The sequence below is a fragment of the Leucoraja erinacea genome, chromosome 4, assembly GCF_028641065.1.
Source record: "Leucoraja erinacea ecotype New England chromosome 4, Leri_hhj_1, whole genome shotgun sequence".
Classification (NCBI taxonomy): domain Eukaryota; kingdom Metazoa; phylum Chordata; class Chondrichthyes; order Rajiformes; family Rajidae; genus Leucoraja; species Leucoraja erinaceus.
The window spans coordinates 40657579-40673005 of record NC_073380.1 but is presented as its reverse complement, the minus strand read 5'-3'; the positions used below and the strand labels follow the sequence as shown (position 1 = coordinate 40673005).

The following is a 15427-nucleotide window of genomic DNA, read 5'->3' as shown; positions in this document are numbered from 1 at the left end:
GTCCTCGGATATATCTGATCAGGCCCCAGAGATTTGTCTACCTTCAAACACGAAGCATGTTTCTTATCGATAGGACTATGACTCTAAAATGAAGCTAGGATTACAATTTATTTTCAGGGAACTATACAAGTACTGTAAAATTCAATAAGGAAAAGCTTCAAGTTTGTGGAAGAATCCACAGAAATATATTATTGGATAGGAATAGGGATCCTGATGAAGAAGTAATTGATCTTACTATAGACAAAATCATTCTAAAGCCAAGGGAGAGGGTTTAGAGATATGAAAAGGTACAGAACAAATCAGAGTTGGCACCGACATCATTGGATTGTTTTATGTCTTCTGATTGTGTTCTTACCGCTACTTGCCCTGAGCTTGATGGTCATCATTTCATCACCTGATGGTTTGCTTCTCTTCAGTGCTAATGAAGCTCGGGGACACCCTGACAAACTGGGAGAATAAAAATACAATGAGAATGATCATCTCCTATCCATGTTTGAAGAAACACATTTTGGTTAAATGCAGATATTTGAAGAAGCTGTGCAAATGTGTGTTGAAGTACTGCATACTCTGAGGCAAATACATAAGTAACTATGAATCAAGCAATCATTTAAGTTAAGGAACACATGATTTTTTATCAGAAGGACTCAATGATCCCAGCTATAAATCAATTTAGAGTAATTTAAAGCCAGAAAGTACCATTGGGATAAGTATGTGACAATTGGTTGAGGCATTTATTTGACATTCCTCTCTCTCGTTCTTTAATGAAATAATATTACTTCTAAGAATGTAATAGGAAAATTATAAGGATTCATTTATTATTATCACCTGTAATTCTATTCTTTCATGTAGGAGGATAAAAAAGAGTAAGAAACAAGTATATTTGAGTTAATCTAAAATGGTCATGTCTATTTGCTAACTAATTTAAGCAAACAAGTTAAATAACCATTTAAAAAAAATAACAGTAGGATTTAGCATGAGCATACAATGCGTTCACATTATATTCCCACGTTAATCCTGCTGTTAACTTTAAATACTGGATTTAACCTGTTAGCAAGTATGGCCATTTTTAGATGAGCCAAAATATACTTTTATCATAACAATAGTGCACCTTTACCTCTTGGCATCTTTCTCATCTTTGCCTTTGATCTGTACTTTAAACACCTTAGATACTGTGTGAATAAAATCCTTCATTTAAATATATTTAACATGGTCATTTGTGATAATATTGTGATTCATTTGTGATAAATGAAAAGCTATTCTTGGAGAATGAATGGAACTGGGCTAAATTACTGTAGATTAAAATATATGGTGTGTGCCGGGAAAATCTTATAAATTGGAAAGTCCTCTCATCTCATACAGCTCAACAGCACTTCATATTTCACTTGGGCAGCTTACAACCCAGGGGTATGAATATTAACCTCTCTTAACTTCAAGAAGCCCTTGCTTTCCCTCTCTCTCCATACTTCCCCCCCATCCTTGTTCTCCGTCCAGTCTGACTGTCCTCCTGATTACATGTTATCCTTGTATGCCTCGTTGTCAACTTCCCCCAAGCTAACAACGATCTATTCTACATTTTAATTGATCCTCGTCCCCTTTGATCTCGTTTTCACACCTTACCCTACCATGTCTCTTGTGTCTCCCTCTCCCCTGACTCTCAGCCTGAAGAAGGGTCTCTACCCGAATGGTCACCCATTCCTTCAATGAGATGCTGCCTGTCCTGCTGAGTTACTCCAGTATTTTGTGCCTCTCGCCATTAATATGGTTATGTCAGAGAATTTTGTATCACAAGGGTAGGAAGACGAATGACTCAATACCAACCTTCTGTGGGTGACAAAACTGCCATTGATGTGACCAGATCCATCGCAGCCTGGTGTGGGGCAGGTTGCACCATCAGCTTTGCCTGACTTCCAAGGAAATTGGGGTCCATTCAACGAAGCCTCCTTTTGTCTTTTTGCAGCTAACGGGCACCCTGATGCACTCCGATGTGTTGAATACTTGCCAGATATGTGACCTTGCCCATCGCAACCTATCACTGGGCACCTTAGACAGACAAGAATACTGCTTTGTAAACCACATCCTCAATGAATTGTTCCATCATGTTGTCAGATCACGTGCAGAATCTAACTCCATTAATTTATGTGCCCTCTTCCTTTTTGTGATACACATGGTATAAATAACGTTGTATTAAATGTTAAGTTGCCATGGAACATTTTGTGTGTGTTGCCAATAGGTGCAAGATAAATAATAACTCGCAATTGATTTTGTTACTGCCAAGAACATATGGCACATTCATTTAATTCATTGCCAAATCTGTCTCAAACACAGCCAGACATACCATGCCAGTCTCTCAAAGCCAAGACTGTCTTCTACTTCACAATCGTACAGAAGTATAAAGACGCTAAAGCCTCCTGTACTCCTAGATATCTTTGTTTCTCAACACTCCCAAGGGCTTGTCTTGTTTGTTGAAACTTACAGAAATAAACATGCACAAAGGTCTTTCCTCTGCTCGCCTCTGCTCACTGCATCATCATGGAGCCACGCAAGGTACTCAAATAAATTAAAGATCATGGATTATAAACTGTGGATGAAGGGTTATGGTTGAGAGTATGGAAGATTCAGAGTCAGAGTTTCAATTAATGGGTACCTGGAAGATCAGTTGGGCCATTGGGAATATGGTTGGGTTCAACTGGTGGTCCTGGTTATAATCAGGCCATAGTTTGGTAAAGGGGTTCAAAAGAGGCATGCAGCAATAATAGGAGGGGACTAACGAGTAAGAAGAAAATCTGCACTAATTTTAACATTATCTATGCTCAAGACTGCATTCCATTGACCAGGACGAGGTAGAATCCCATTAAGTTGCGCTAACACATTCTGTTTTGAGAAGCCCGATCTTTCTATTGCAAGTACACCGATCATTTTACCTCACTCTTTTTATCCCTGATGCTCACATATATTGTGGTCACACTTAGTAGTGACTATCACACTATTTTAGTTCACCTCAATTAATGTTCTTTCCAATGTAGTCGTTGAACCATGGCCCTTGCTTTCATGATCGTTTTTTGTGTACTTGATCGTGTAGCCTTCAGACTGAAGAAGGATCCTGACTTGACACATCACTGACCCAAGTTCTCCAGGGATGTTGTCTGACCCGTTGAGTTACTCCAGCACTTTGCATCTTTTTTGTAAACCAGCATCTGCTGGCAGCGCTCCATCTCCAAACTCTTATACTCTTCCATTTATCAATTCCCTTTTGAAAATGAACCCCAAATACATGAACTTATCACATCTTTCAATTATCGTTTGCAATTTCACCGTTGTTAAAAGGCATGTGCAAGAGTAAATCAGAGGGAAGTAAGTTCATGAATGGGATACACTGTTTGCTCAGGCAGACAGCATAGGCTTAATCATAAGATTATAAGAGATAGGAGTAGAATTAGGTTATTCCGGCCATCAAGGGCAGAATGTTGGCACAAGGGCAGCACTGTGGCACAGCGGTAGAGTTGCTGCCTTACAGCTCTGGCAGTGCTGGAGACCGGAGGTTCGATCCCGACTACGGATGTTGTCTGTACGGAATTTGTGCGTTCTCCCCATGGGTTTTCTTCGAGATCTTTGTTTTCCTCCCATACTCCAAAGACATACAAGTATGTAGGTAAATTGGCTTGGTACAAGTGCAAATTGTCCCTAGTGCATGTAGGATAGTGTTACTGGGTGGGGATCACTGGTCGGTGCGGACTCGGTGGGCCAAAGGGCCTCTATCCGCACTGTATCTCTAAACTAAACTGAGTCTACTCCACCATTCAATCATGGCTGATTTATCTTTCCCTCCTAACCCGATTCTCCTGCCTTCTCCCCATAACCTCTGATACCCTTAGAGCCATGGGCTCAATGACCTCCCATCTTGTAAGGAAATATGAAATTTAATACCAACTAATACAAATGCAAAAGCATCTATCAAAAGAATGTAACCAAACCTGATCATTGACTTGAAAATACATGGAATTCCTGAGGTTTAAATGCCCCAATGGTCGGCAATGGGGCATCTAGGTGGGCAAGGGCAAATTGGGTTGAAGGACCCATCTCCATGCTATGGCACTATGTTATTATTTACAAAATCATTGATAAAGATTGTTAATCCGATACATCATCTATTGATTAATTTCAGAAGTAAATCTATTTATTTTATGCCTGCATATACGGGTCAAATGCAGGCAGGAGGGACTAGTGTAGGTGGGACATGTTGGCAAGTAGGGCAAAAGGGCCTGTTTCCACGCTGTAAGACTCTATGACTATGAGTAATGAAATCTATGTTTCATAAATAAATATCTCGGTCATTTCCAAGTGGAAGAATATTTAAATAAGAGTGCATCGCTCTTCATCTTACCTCACTAACTCTGAGTCTTCTTTGTCATCTTTACTGGGGGTTAGCTTAATTCCACCTTTTTTTGCTCGTGGGCATCCAGAAAGGCTGGAAGGTAAAAGTGATTGTGCACTCATACATCAAGTAACAGGTATTTGAATTACTACCCTTATTACTTTCAGCTTGTAACCAAACTCACCTTCTGTGTGAAGCATAGTTTCCAGTCACATGACCAGAGCCATCACAACCAGGCGTAGGACATCTAACAAAATGAAATAAAAATATGTTGAGAAAAGCTGTATTGTGCAATAAAGTTGACCTGATTTTGCGTGTACTTGTTCTTTATCATGCGACAGAGAAGAATTTTCCAGCGGAAATTTAGTAATTCAGCATGGAAACAGGCCTTTCAGCCCATCAAACCCATGCCAACCATTGATCACCCATTCAGAATAGTTCTATGTTTTTCCACTATCTCATCTACTCACTACACACTGGCTTCAATTTACAAATGCCAATTAACCTAAAAACTCTCATGTCTTTGGGGTGCGAGTGGAAACCAGAGCACTCGGCCAAAATCTACACAGTCACAGGGAGAACGTGCAAACTCCACATATTCAGCACCTGAGGTCAGGATCAAACCTGAGTTAGACACAAAATGCTGGAGTAACTCAAGTGGGTCAGGCAGCATCTCTGGAGAAAAAGAATAGGTGATGTTTCGGGTCGAGACCTTTCTTCAGACTGAAGGGAAAGGGAAATTAGGGAACCTGAGTCTCTGGTGCTTTGAGGCTGCAACTCTACCAGTTGAGTTACTGTGCCACCAAAACCTTCTGTACTTCTTTTACATATTTGCATTTGTCATCTTGATGCCAAACTATAGAGTAGGCACCCTTGCTAAATTGTCCTCAAATCTCCAGGAATTAAAGAACAATCTCTGGATATTACTGCAAACGATTTGGGAAACAATACGTGAGAAAATATTTGTTTGCTTCACTTCATTAAAACATTTTAGGAACGGCAATACTAAAGATTAAAAAAATAACGCTATTGCCTAATTCTGCTCTTATCACATGAATTTATAATCTGAAAGTTAGATTTTGCTGGTAATTGTTAACTAAATTCTACCCTTGTTGTAATATAGACTTTTTATTCCTCTAGAACAAAAATCCATTCATATCTAAACAATTGAAAAGATTTGAACACAATCACTCAGTGCAATAGAGTCTGGTGATTGTAGGCTTTATTCATATTTGATCTATTTGCCTTATGTTACAAAAGGCTGAAGTTGATTTATCACAAGCTGAAGCAACATTGCAAGCAGCATCTGTAGTGAGAAGATATTTCTGGTGACAGGTCATCAACTAAAACATTAATCCCACAATTCGCCTTGTTGTCTGACTTGATGGATATTTTGAACCTTTCCTCCTATGCTTGTTAACTGTTATGAAACAGTACGGAAAGACCTCAGGCTAATGTTCATCCTGTTTGTCCTCTTTCAGTGTGATGAATCAATTCATCAATTAATGTTTGCTTTGGACTATAACTCTCCCAAAAACCTGGACAAGGTTACAAATATAACGCAAAGAAATGTAGACAACCTTGCTCCTGCTAGTTATTAATATATTAATAATATGAACATAGCATGTTTTTTTTTACACCACTGAAGTGTACAACAAAATACATTCTTATCAGAACGGTTTATTTCTTCAAAAGGTTTCCTGAAGGGAGTAACTGATATACGCACACTTTTTGGTACACTTCAAAATCCACGATTCTCCATAATGCATACTATCAGGTAACTTGACCACGAAGATTCAGAAAGTGAACCTAGTCCAGTTCTCTCTCTGGATACAAACACAAAACACAATACACACACACACACGCACACATCACTCACTAGTAACTAAGTGCCAACCTGGTCAATATCCACCCTCCAGAGAAGATACACAAAACAAAACAATCACTTCCTGCCCATTCTGAGACTAAAGGGCCTGTCCCACGGCGATTTTTTCAGCGACTGCCGGCATCATTGATTGACATATCAGGTCATCGAAAAATACACGGCGTGATGCGGCGGTGACGCGACATGACGACGTATGAAGCACGGTGTCTTTTCAAGTGTCACAACATTTATTTTGTCGCTGCTGGATTTTGAAATGTTCAAAATCTTTTGGTGACACTGATATGATGCCAGGAGTCGCCGAAAAAAATCGGCAGGTGGGACAGGCCTTTAATTGATTAAACTACTGGAGAAGCCCATATCATACTAATTTTCAAAACACTAGGTTAAGAAAGAGTGAAGGATGCTGCAATCCAGTCATTCGAGCTGCCATCGAAAATAACTATGGGAAGATATCAGGAAGATAGATAAATGAGCATACTTCAATTCCTGGGAGCTTGCAGCCATTAGACTCTTGAGGCTTTTATCAGCCAAAGGACAGCCAGATACACTGCAAATAAAAAACAAATATTTATTTCCCTTACCTTTTTAATAATGTTAATGTTTTCTAAATGAAAAATACATTATGCAGAAACACAATACCTTTACCTGTCAACAGTGAATCGTGCTTTCAGATTCAGACTATCCAGTCAGAAAACTGGACATTAGGTTTTCCATATTTCTCTGATTATGTAAACTTCTAAAAGTCCACTCGAAAAAATAAAATTTAACAAACTGGCTGGTTCAGATTAATTTGCTGGAGGTCCAGCTTAGTTTGTTGTCACATGTACCGAGGTATAGTGAAAAACGTTTGTTGCATGCTAACCAGTCAGCAGGGATTACTGCAAGGTTTTGACTGATAATTATCAGTTTGCAAAGATTTGAAATGTTGACAGTGATGAGCTGGTGAATGAGTGGTCCACTGTACATCCTCCTACTGCCATTATCTACTTCATAGAAACATGAGAATATACAACATTGTTTAACCTCCTTGCATAATTCCTATACTCGAGTTTAAATTTTAATTTTAATAGAAGCTAACATTGAAAATTTAAGATAAAATTAAGGGTGATGTTTTGAAATTTCTGATTACCAGTATGTAGTTTTTTTACTGTGGAGAAAGGTATATTTACAGTTTGAAATGTATTGAAAGTTAAACCAGTCAGAGTATGGAGTATAGAAGTTGGGAGGTCATGTTGCAGTTGTATAAGACATTGGTGAGACAGCATTTAGAATATTGTGTTCAGTTCTGGGCACCAGGTTGTAGGAAAGATATTGTCATGCTTGAAAGGGTTGAGAAAAGATTTACGAAGATGTTTCCAGAACTAGAGGGTGTGAGCTATAGAGAAGGTTGAGTAGGCTGGGTCTCATTCCATGGAGTGCAGGCCGGCGAGGGGAGATCTTACAGGTGTATACAAAGTCATGAGAGGAATAGATTGGGTAGATGCACAGTCTTTTTCCCAGAGTAGGGGAATCGAAAACCAGAGGACATAGGTTCAAGGTGGAGGGGAAAGGATTTAATAGGAATCTGAGGGGTAACTTTTTGGGTGTATGAAACAAAGGTGTATGGAACAAGCTGCTAGAGAAGGTAGTTGAGGCTGGGACTATCCCATCATATAAGAAACAGTTAGACCGGTACATGGATAGATCAGGTTTGGAGGAATATGGATCAAGCGCAGGCAAGTGGGACTAGTGTAGCTGGGACATTGTTGACCGGTGTGGGCGAGTTGAGCCAAAGGGCCTGTTTCCACAATGTATCACTCTTTGACTCTAAACAGTTCCAGTTTCACCAGAACAATGACTAATGTTTGTCCAATTAATGTAAATTACCCCATTACCATGAAAAGAATGGCCAAATATATTTGCAATGAAATCATATAGTGCACATTCTAAAGAATGCAGCTCATAGTCTACTTTGACTACTATTATATGTCTATCAAAGTCAACTGTTATTATAATGGTCTACATAATCTACCCCTGCCCACTACAGTCTGAAGAAGACTTCTGACCCTAAACATCACTGTCCATTTCCCCTACTGACTATGCCTGACCTGCTGAATTACTCCAGCACTCAAGATTCAAGCATCTGCAGTCTCTTGGGTCTTCTTTGTTTGTTATATGATTTCAGTGGGGAGATTACCTCGAGAACTCTTGATTTCTTCACACTTATGCACAGTTTTGGAAGAAGTCACTCGGTGGTGATGCCCTTACCTCTGCATCATCATCATCAGACATTGGAGACAGAGGTTTGTCCTCAGTAACTTGTGTTAAACTTACCTGGATTGTTGCAGCAGTGAATTATGCTCAATTTATAAAGCCCACTAACCTATATTAAGTATGTTTATTTGATAAAGCCCCATGATTTACGCCCTTGTTCTTTGCTGATAATCACAGTGCTATAAAATACAGAAATTGGTCCTTTGGCCCACCATGTTCATGCTGACATTTTTGACCATCTAGGTTAATCCCAGCACTGTAATCTTTTAATCTTTTACATCTTGCCTATTTATTTGTCAGACTTGCACTTTGTTACAAAGCTTAGTGCAGGTGTACACATATTTTGCAGCTGCACTCCATGCCAATAAATGCGAGAGTGCTCACTTTCATAAAAGAAAAACAAAAATCTGCAGTAACACTATAAATGTGCTATGTGGTACAACTGACATTATGGGCACTTACAAGAGATTAAGATTTGAGACTGCAATTGTAGGGCTATTATTACATTCTTACAGGTGTGAACCACTATGTAATGATACAATACAATACAGGGAGGCACGGTGGCACAGCGGTAGAGTTGCTGCCTTGCAGCACCAGAGACCTCGGATCAATCCTGACTACAGTGTTGTCTGTACAAAGTTTGTACATTCTCCTTACGACTGCGTGGGTTTTCTCTGGGTGCTCCAGTTTTCTCCCGCATTCCAGGGTTTCCAGGTTTGTAGGTTAATTTGCTTCTGTGAATTGCCCCTCGTGTGTAAGATGCAAAACTGGGATAACATTAAATAACATTGAACCAGTGTATGGGTGATCGTTGGTCGGCGTGGACACGGTAGACCTAAGGACCTGTTTCCATGCTGCGTAACTAAACTAATTTGCATCCTGCTTGTGCCAAACCTAACTCATTCACATAGCTGGTAATATTACAGTGTAAAATAGACATTTCCACTGTATAATCAAATACAGGACAACAAAAATCAAAACAATAACATCACTGCATTACAATAAAACCTGCTAAAGTGCCAAGGGGGTTTACTCTATTAATTCATTGTCGCTCCAGGTTGATGAGCATGAAGATAAGTGCTTTCACGTACCTTCGGTGTGATGCATAATTTCCAGTTACATGGCCACTTCCATCACATCCTGGGGTAGGGCAACTGTGAAACATGAAAATAAGTTCAGTTTAACAGTATTAGCGCGACTGAAATGGGATTCATCCAAGCTGGCAGTTATACATTTAATACAGGAATACCTATGCTTATATTGTTAAGATTATATTTTATTGCAACCTTAAAAGTCATCCCACAAATTGTACGCTGACAAATATGATTAAAGGGCAATTTTAAGCTTAGAACATAAAGTTTTTTTGTTAAGATTCTTCAAGAATTTTGTCAGAACTGGTTATTGCATAGGCTTTTGCTATTTGTTTACATTTTTAATCTGGAAAATTCAGAAAGAAAGAAGTGGGAGGGTTCTTACACAAACAAACAGCACATCATTATGGTAACTTTAATATCCTTATGATAAATTAGTGGCACTCTTCTTAAGTGGAATGTGAAACTTATAAAGTTTCTTTCACACTTTCAGTACACTGCAGAACAGTTATTGGTAAATACAGCTCCAAATTTGCTTATGAAATGAACATAAATCAGCTTTCAGAACAGAAGTGAATTTAACTTACAATTTCTGTACATGTTACTTCCAGGAGTTAGACAAAAATGCTGGAGTAACTCAGCGGGACAGGCAGCATCTCTGGATAGAAGGAATGGGTGACATTTCGTTTACAGACCCTTCTTCAGACTGGAATCTTGAATCTGAAGAAGGGTGTCGATGCAAAATGTCACCCATTCCTTCTCTCCAGAGACGCTGCCTGTCTGTCCCGCTGAGTTATTGAGGAATCTGCAGTTCCTTCCCACATATGTTACTTCCTGAGTTCTATTGAGTGCATCCACAACCATAGCCTGATTTGACTGCTCTGCATTGACATCTCATTGCAGCACTGCCACAAAGTTGAACGCGTAACTTTCATGAAAGATTTCTGCCAATTGCTTTGTGCCAATACATGCTCACAATTTCACATGTAGTGTTTAATTGTTATTTTTGTTTAAATCCTCATTCTTCCAGTTAACTCTAAGGAAAATTGACAAAATGGGCCTCTTTGAAATTTAAGGGTGGGTGAAAGTGACAGAGTTATTTAACTTAGATATAACTGATCTTACATGAGATAGCTTTAGCACTTAAGATGCAGAAATTAACTTGCCATCGTAAATGAAGAATTAATAGCACAAGAGTTAATAGTAGGATGAATATGAGGAATTGATGCATATGAACTCAGTTTCATGCATATGTTTTCATGTTCATTAGTTCATAAGACTTCGGAGCAGATTTATGAAATTTGAACCATCGAAGCTGCTCTGCCTTTCAATCAATTCAGATTTATCTTCTTTCTCAACCCCACTCTCCTGCCTTCTTCCCTTAACCTTTTGACACCCTTACTAATCAAGAACCTATCAGTCCCCGGTTTCAAAATACCAAAAGACGACCTTCACAGCCGTCTGTGGCAATGAATTCCACAGATTCACCACCTTCAGGCAAAATAAATTCCTCCTCATCTCCTTTCTAAAAGTATCTACTTTTATTCTGTCTGAGGTTGCGTCCTCTGATCCTAGACTCTCACATTAGTGGAAATATCCTCTCCACAGGTTTATGTACTCAGTGGCTGCATTGTGTTGTACGATTGATTAGTGAATACTGTTAGGTGTGTCAGCCATAGAGACACGGAGCACAGAAACAGGGCTTTCGGCCCAACTTGCCCTTGCCGACCAAGATATCTCATCTACACTAGTCCCACCTGCCCGCTTTTGGTCCATATCACTCTACACCTTTCCTATCCATGTACCTGTCCAAAATGTTTTCAAGAGAGAGGTAGATATAGCTCTTAGGGCTAATGGAAGCAAGGGATATGGCGAGAAAGCAGGAACAGGGTACTGATTTTGGATGATCAACCATGATCATATTGAATGCCGGTAGACAAAAATGCTGGAGAAACTCAGCGGGTGAGGCAGCATCTATGGAGCGAGGGAAATCGGCAACATTGTGGGTCAAGACCCTTCTTCAGACTGATGTGACGGTGGGGGGGGTAGGAAGAAGAAAGGAAGTGGAGGAGCCAGAGGGCTGAGGGAGAGCTGATAAGGGGAGGAGAAAGTAGGGACTGCCTGAAATTAGAGGTCAATGTTCATACCACTGGGGTGCAAACAGCCCAAGCGAATTATGAGGTGCTGTTCCTCCAATTTACGGTTGTCCTCACTCTGGCCATGGAGGAGGCCCAATACAGAAAGGTCGGTTTCAGAATGGGAGGGGGAGTTGAAGTGCTGAGCCACCGGGAAATCAGTTTGGTTATTGTGAACTGAGCGGAGGTGTTGGGGGAAGCGATCGCCAAGCCTACGCTTGGTCTCACCGATGTAGAGCAGATGACATCTATAACAGCGAATTCAATAGATGAGTTTGGAGGAGGTGCAGCTGAACCTCTGTCGCACCTGGAAAGACTGCTTGGGTCTTTGAATGGAGTCAAGGGGGGAGGTAAAGTGACAAGTGTAGCAAGTGCCAGGAGAGGGGGTGGTTTGGATGGGAAGGGACGAATTGACCAGGGAGTTACGGAGGGAGCAATCTCTGTGGAAAGCCGACAGGGGAGGAAATGGGAAGATGCGGGCGGTGGTGGGATCACGTTGGAGGTGGCAAAAATGTTGGAGGATTATTTGTTGTATGTGACGGGTGGTAGGGTGGAAGGTGAGGACAAGGGGGACTCTGCCCTTGTTATGATTGGGGGGATGGGGAGTGAGAGTCGAGTTACAGGGTATAGAAGAGACCCTGGTGAGAGCCTCATCTATAGTAGAAACATAGAAACATAGAAACATAGAAACATAGAAATTAGGTGCAGGAGTAGACCATTCGGCCCTTCGAGCCTGCACCGCCATTCAATATGATCATGGCTGGTCATCCAACTCAGTATCCCGTACCTGCCTTCTCTCCATACCCTCTGATCCCTTAGCCACAAGGGCCACATCTAACTCCTCTTAAATATAGCCAATGAACTGGCCTCGACTACCCTCTGCGGCAGAGAGTTCCAGAGATTCACCACTCTCTGTGTGAAAAAAGTTCTTCTCATCTCGGTTTTAAAGGATTTCCCCTTTATCCTTAAGCTGTGACCCCTTGTCCTGGAACCCTGAAGAATGTGGACATCTCCAATGCCCTGGGTGGAACACCTCATCCTGGGTGCAGATGTGGCGTAGATGGAAGAATTGGAGAAGGGGATGGAGTCCTTACAGGAAGCAGGGTGGGAAGAAGGGTAGTCCAGATAGCCATGGGAGTCAGTGGGTTTATAGTGGATGTCATCAGTAGTCTACCACCTGCGATGGAGATAGTGAGGTCTAGAAATAGTAGTGAAATGTCGGAAATGGTCCAGGTGTATGGTCCAGGCCCACAAATTGTAGGGTTTAGATACATTATTCTTGATACAATTTGCTTGCATAAAAGTAATACCCTGGCTGGCCTGGATAAACCTATTTTGGAACACTCTGAAGAAAGGTGCCGACCCAAAATGCCACCTATCCATTTTCTTCAGAGGTGCTGAGTTCCTCAAGCATTTTGTGTCTATCTATGAAACACTCCTCCATGTACTTCAGTGGAAAGTAGGATTTATAGGCCGAAATTTTAATGGACATCATATGATTTTTAACTATTGCCCAGATTACTTGAAATGATTTCCAGGATGCAGAACTGCAGCTAAATGGATTAACAGGAAATACCTGGGATTGTTTTCATTGGAAAAGCGGAGGTTGATAGAGGTATTTAAGATCACAAAGATTGTAGGTATGGTAACAACTAGGGATCTGTTTCAAATGAGAATGAGATTCAGAGCAAGGGGATTCAGAGGCAAATTACACACAAAAAAGGAAATGTGTAATATGAAGCTATATCTTTTATGCTTTCAGGCTCTGGAATTTACTGTACAATAATGGAGGCAGATTCGTAATATTGAACTAGATGAGTGTTTGATATAAAATAACTAGCATGGGATATGGCAAGAAAGAAGCTGCAAACATTCTGAGAATTTATGACTTTAGGGCAGCACAGTGGTGTAGTAGCGCGGCATAGTGTTGTAGCGGTAGAGCAGCTGCCTCACAGCACCAGAGACCAGGGTACTATCCCAACTGTGGGTGCTGTCTATACGGAGTTTGTACTTTTCCTGTGACCATGTGGTTTTACTCCGGGTGCTCCGGGTTCCTCCCATACTCAAATGATGCATTGGTTTGTATGTTAATTGGCTTTGGTAAAACAGTAAATTGTCCCTAGTGCGTAGGATAGTGCTAATGTATGAGGTGATCACTGATTGGCACGGACTTGGTGGGCTGAAGGGCCTGATTTTTCGTGCTGTATCTCTAAAGTCTAAGGTATAAAAGGCTCAGTTAATATAGAGGTACGTTTTTATAGCACGGCATACATAAAGAATGCATGGTGAGCAGCTACTTACGTGATGAGCTCTTTCTTTGACTCCTTGCATGGAACTTTGGAAAGAGGACTCGGAACAGTAACCTCACCAGGATATCTTCTCTCTTCCATTCCTTCGTTTGGGCCAAAGTCTTCTCTCTGCAAGTGTAAAGAACCAGGTAACATTAAGATGGAGATCTGCTATATGTGCTGTCAACAATTCCAGCACTCCACATGATTGATTGTAGTATCTGAAAATGACCAGAACTATTGGGGCATACGTCAAAACATAATTGTGTTAATAAAATGTTGTTAATGAGAAATTCTCAATATATTAAAGAGATCTGGTTTGGGTGTTGTTCGCAATTCCAGCACCCACAATTATACCAATTCAGGAAAAGATTTAATTTAATTTAGTTTAGAGAAACAGCATGGAAACTGGCCCCCCTGCCCACCGAGTCCATGCCGACTGACTGTTGGTCACCCGTTCACACTAGTTCTATGTTATCCTACTTTCTCTTCCACTCCCGACACACTTGGGGCAATTTACAGAGGGCCAATGTAACTTACAAACCATCACGTATTTGAGTTGGGGGAAGAAACCATAGCACTTGGGGGAAACCCACGTGGTCACAGGGAGAACATACAAACTGCACACAGTTAGCACCTGAGGTCAGGATCGAACCTGGGTCTCTGGCGCTGAGAGGTGGTGGCTCTAGCAGCTGCGCCAATGCGCCACCCACATTTATGAGCTACCTCTTCAAACTCAAATCTACATGATTGATTGTAGAATCTGCAAATGACCAGCACTATTCGAGCGTACTTCAAAACATGATTACGTTAATAAAATGCTGTTAATGAGAAGTTCTCAATATATTAAAGTGGTAAAAGTGATTTCAGTAATTACTTGCTTTGACGTGGCTATAATGCAATGAATTATCCCACGTCACAGCAGCTTTATTACACAAAAGGTTCACACAGGTGAGTAAATCTTTGGAGGCTGTGAATTGAAAAACTGCAACATTGTTGGACAGTGGCATCAAGGCCAGGGGACACGTGATAACACACAGATCATTTTAACAGTAAAGGGCCTGTTCCACTTGGTCGTCATTTACGCGACAGGCCGGTAGTGATTGATGACGTGCGACAGTCGCGTGGCGGTCGATCCTTCAAATATATTATCTGCTCTGCAAGTAGCGTCAGTGTATTGACATCATTTGTTAAGTGAAACATTGATAAAACTATTGTTTGCTAGAAAAATTCATTTACTTTTAAACTTTCCGAATTACTCCCAACAAACACAAAATTTTATTCCATTATAGCAGTTTGAGGGGTTGAACTTAAGAATTGGTTCGCAATTTAAAAAAAAATTGTATTAGTAAAATTGCTAGTGGTTATTTAAAAAAAAACTAATTTGGTTACTAGTGTTCTTT

At 40.6% G+C, this 15427-nt stretch overlaps 1 protein-coding gene across 2 annotated transcripts in view; it reads right to left on the bottom strand.

Annotated features, from left to right (window-relative positions):
* The window catches only part of st18 (ST18 C2H2C-type zinc finger transcription factor), a 122355-nt gene that overhangs the window by 16333 nt on the left and 90595 nt on the right, over positions 1-15427 (bottom strand). For both annotated transcript variants that reach the window (XM_055634085.1, XM_055634087.1), the window contains exons 12-18: positions 14038-14153; positions 9602-9664; positions 6736-6804; positions 4557-4619; positions 4382-4465; positions 1819-2040; positions 356-447 (exon numbers count right to left, since the gene is read on the bottom strand). In XM_055634085.1, coding sequence (XP_055490060.1) covers positions 356-447; positions 1819-2040; positions 4382-4465; positions 4557-4619; positions 6736-6804; positions 9602-9664; positions 14038-14153 — 709 coding nt within the window. The remainder of the gene's footprint in view (positions 1-355; positions 448-1818; positions 2041-4381; positions 4466-4556; positions 4620-6735; positions 6805-9601; positions 9665-14037; positions 14154-15427) is intronic.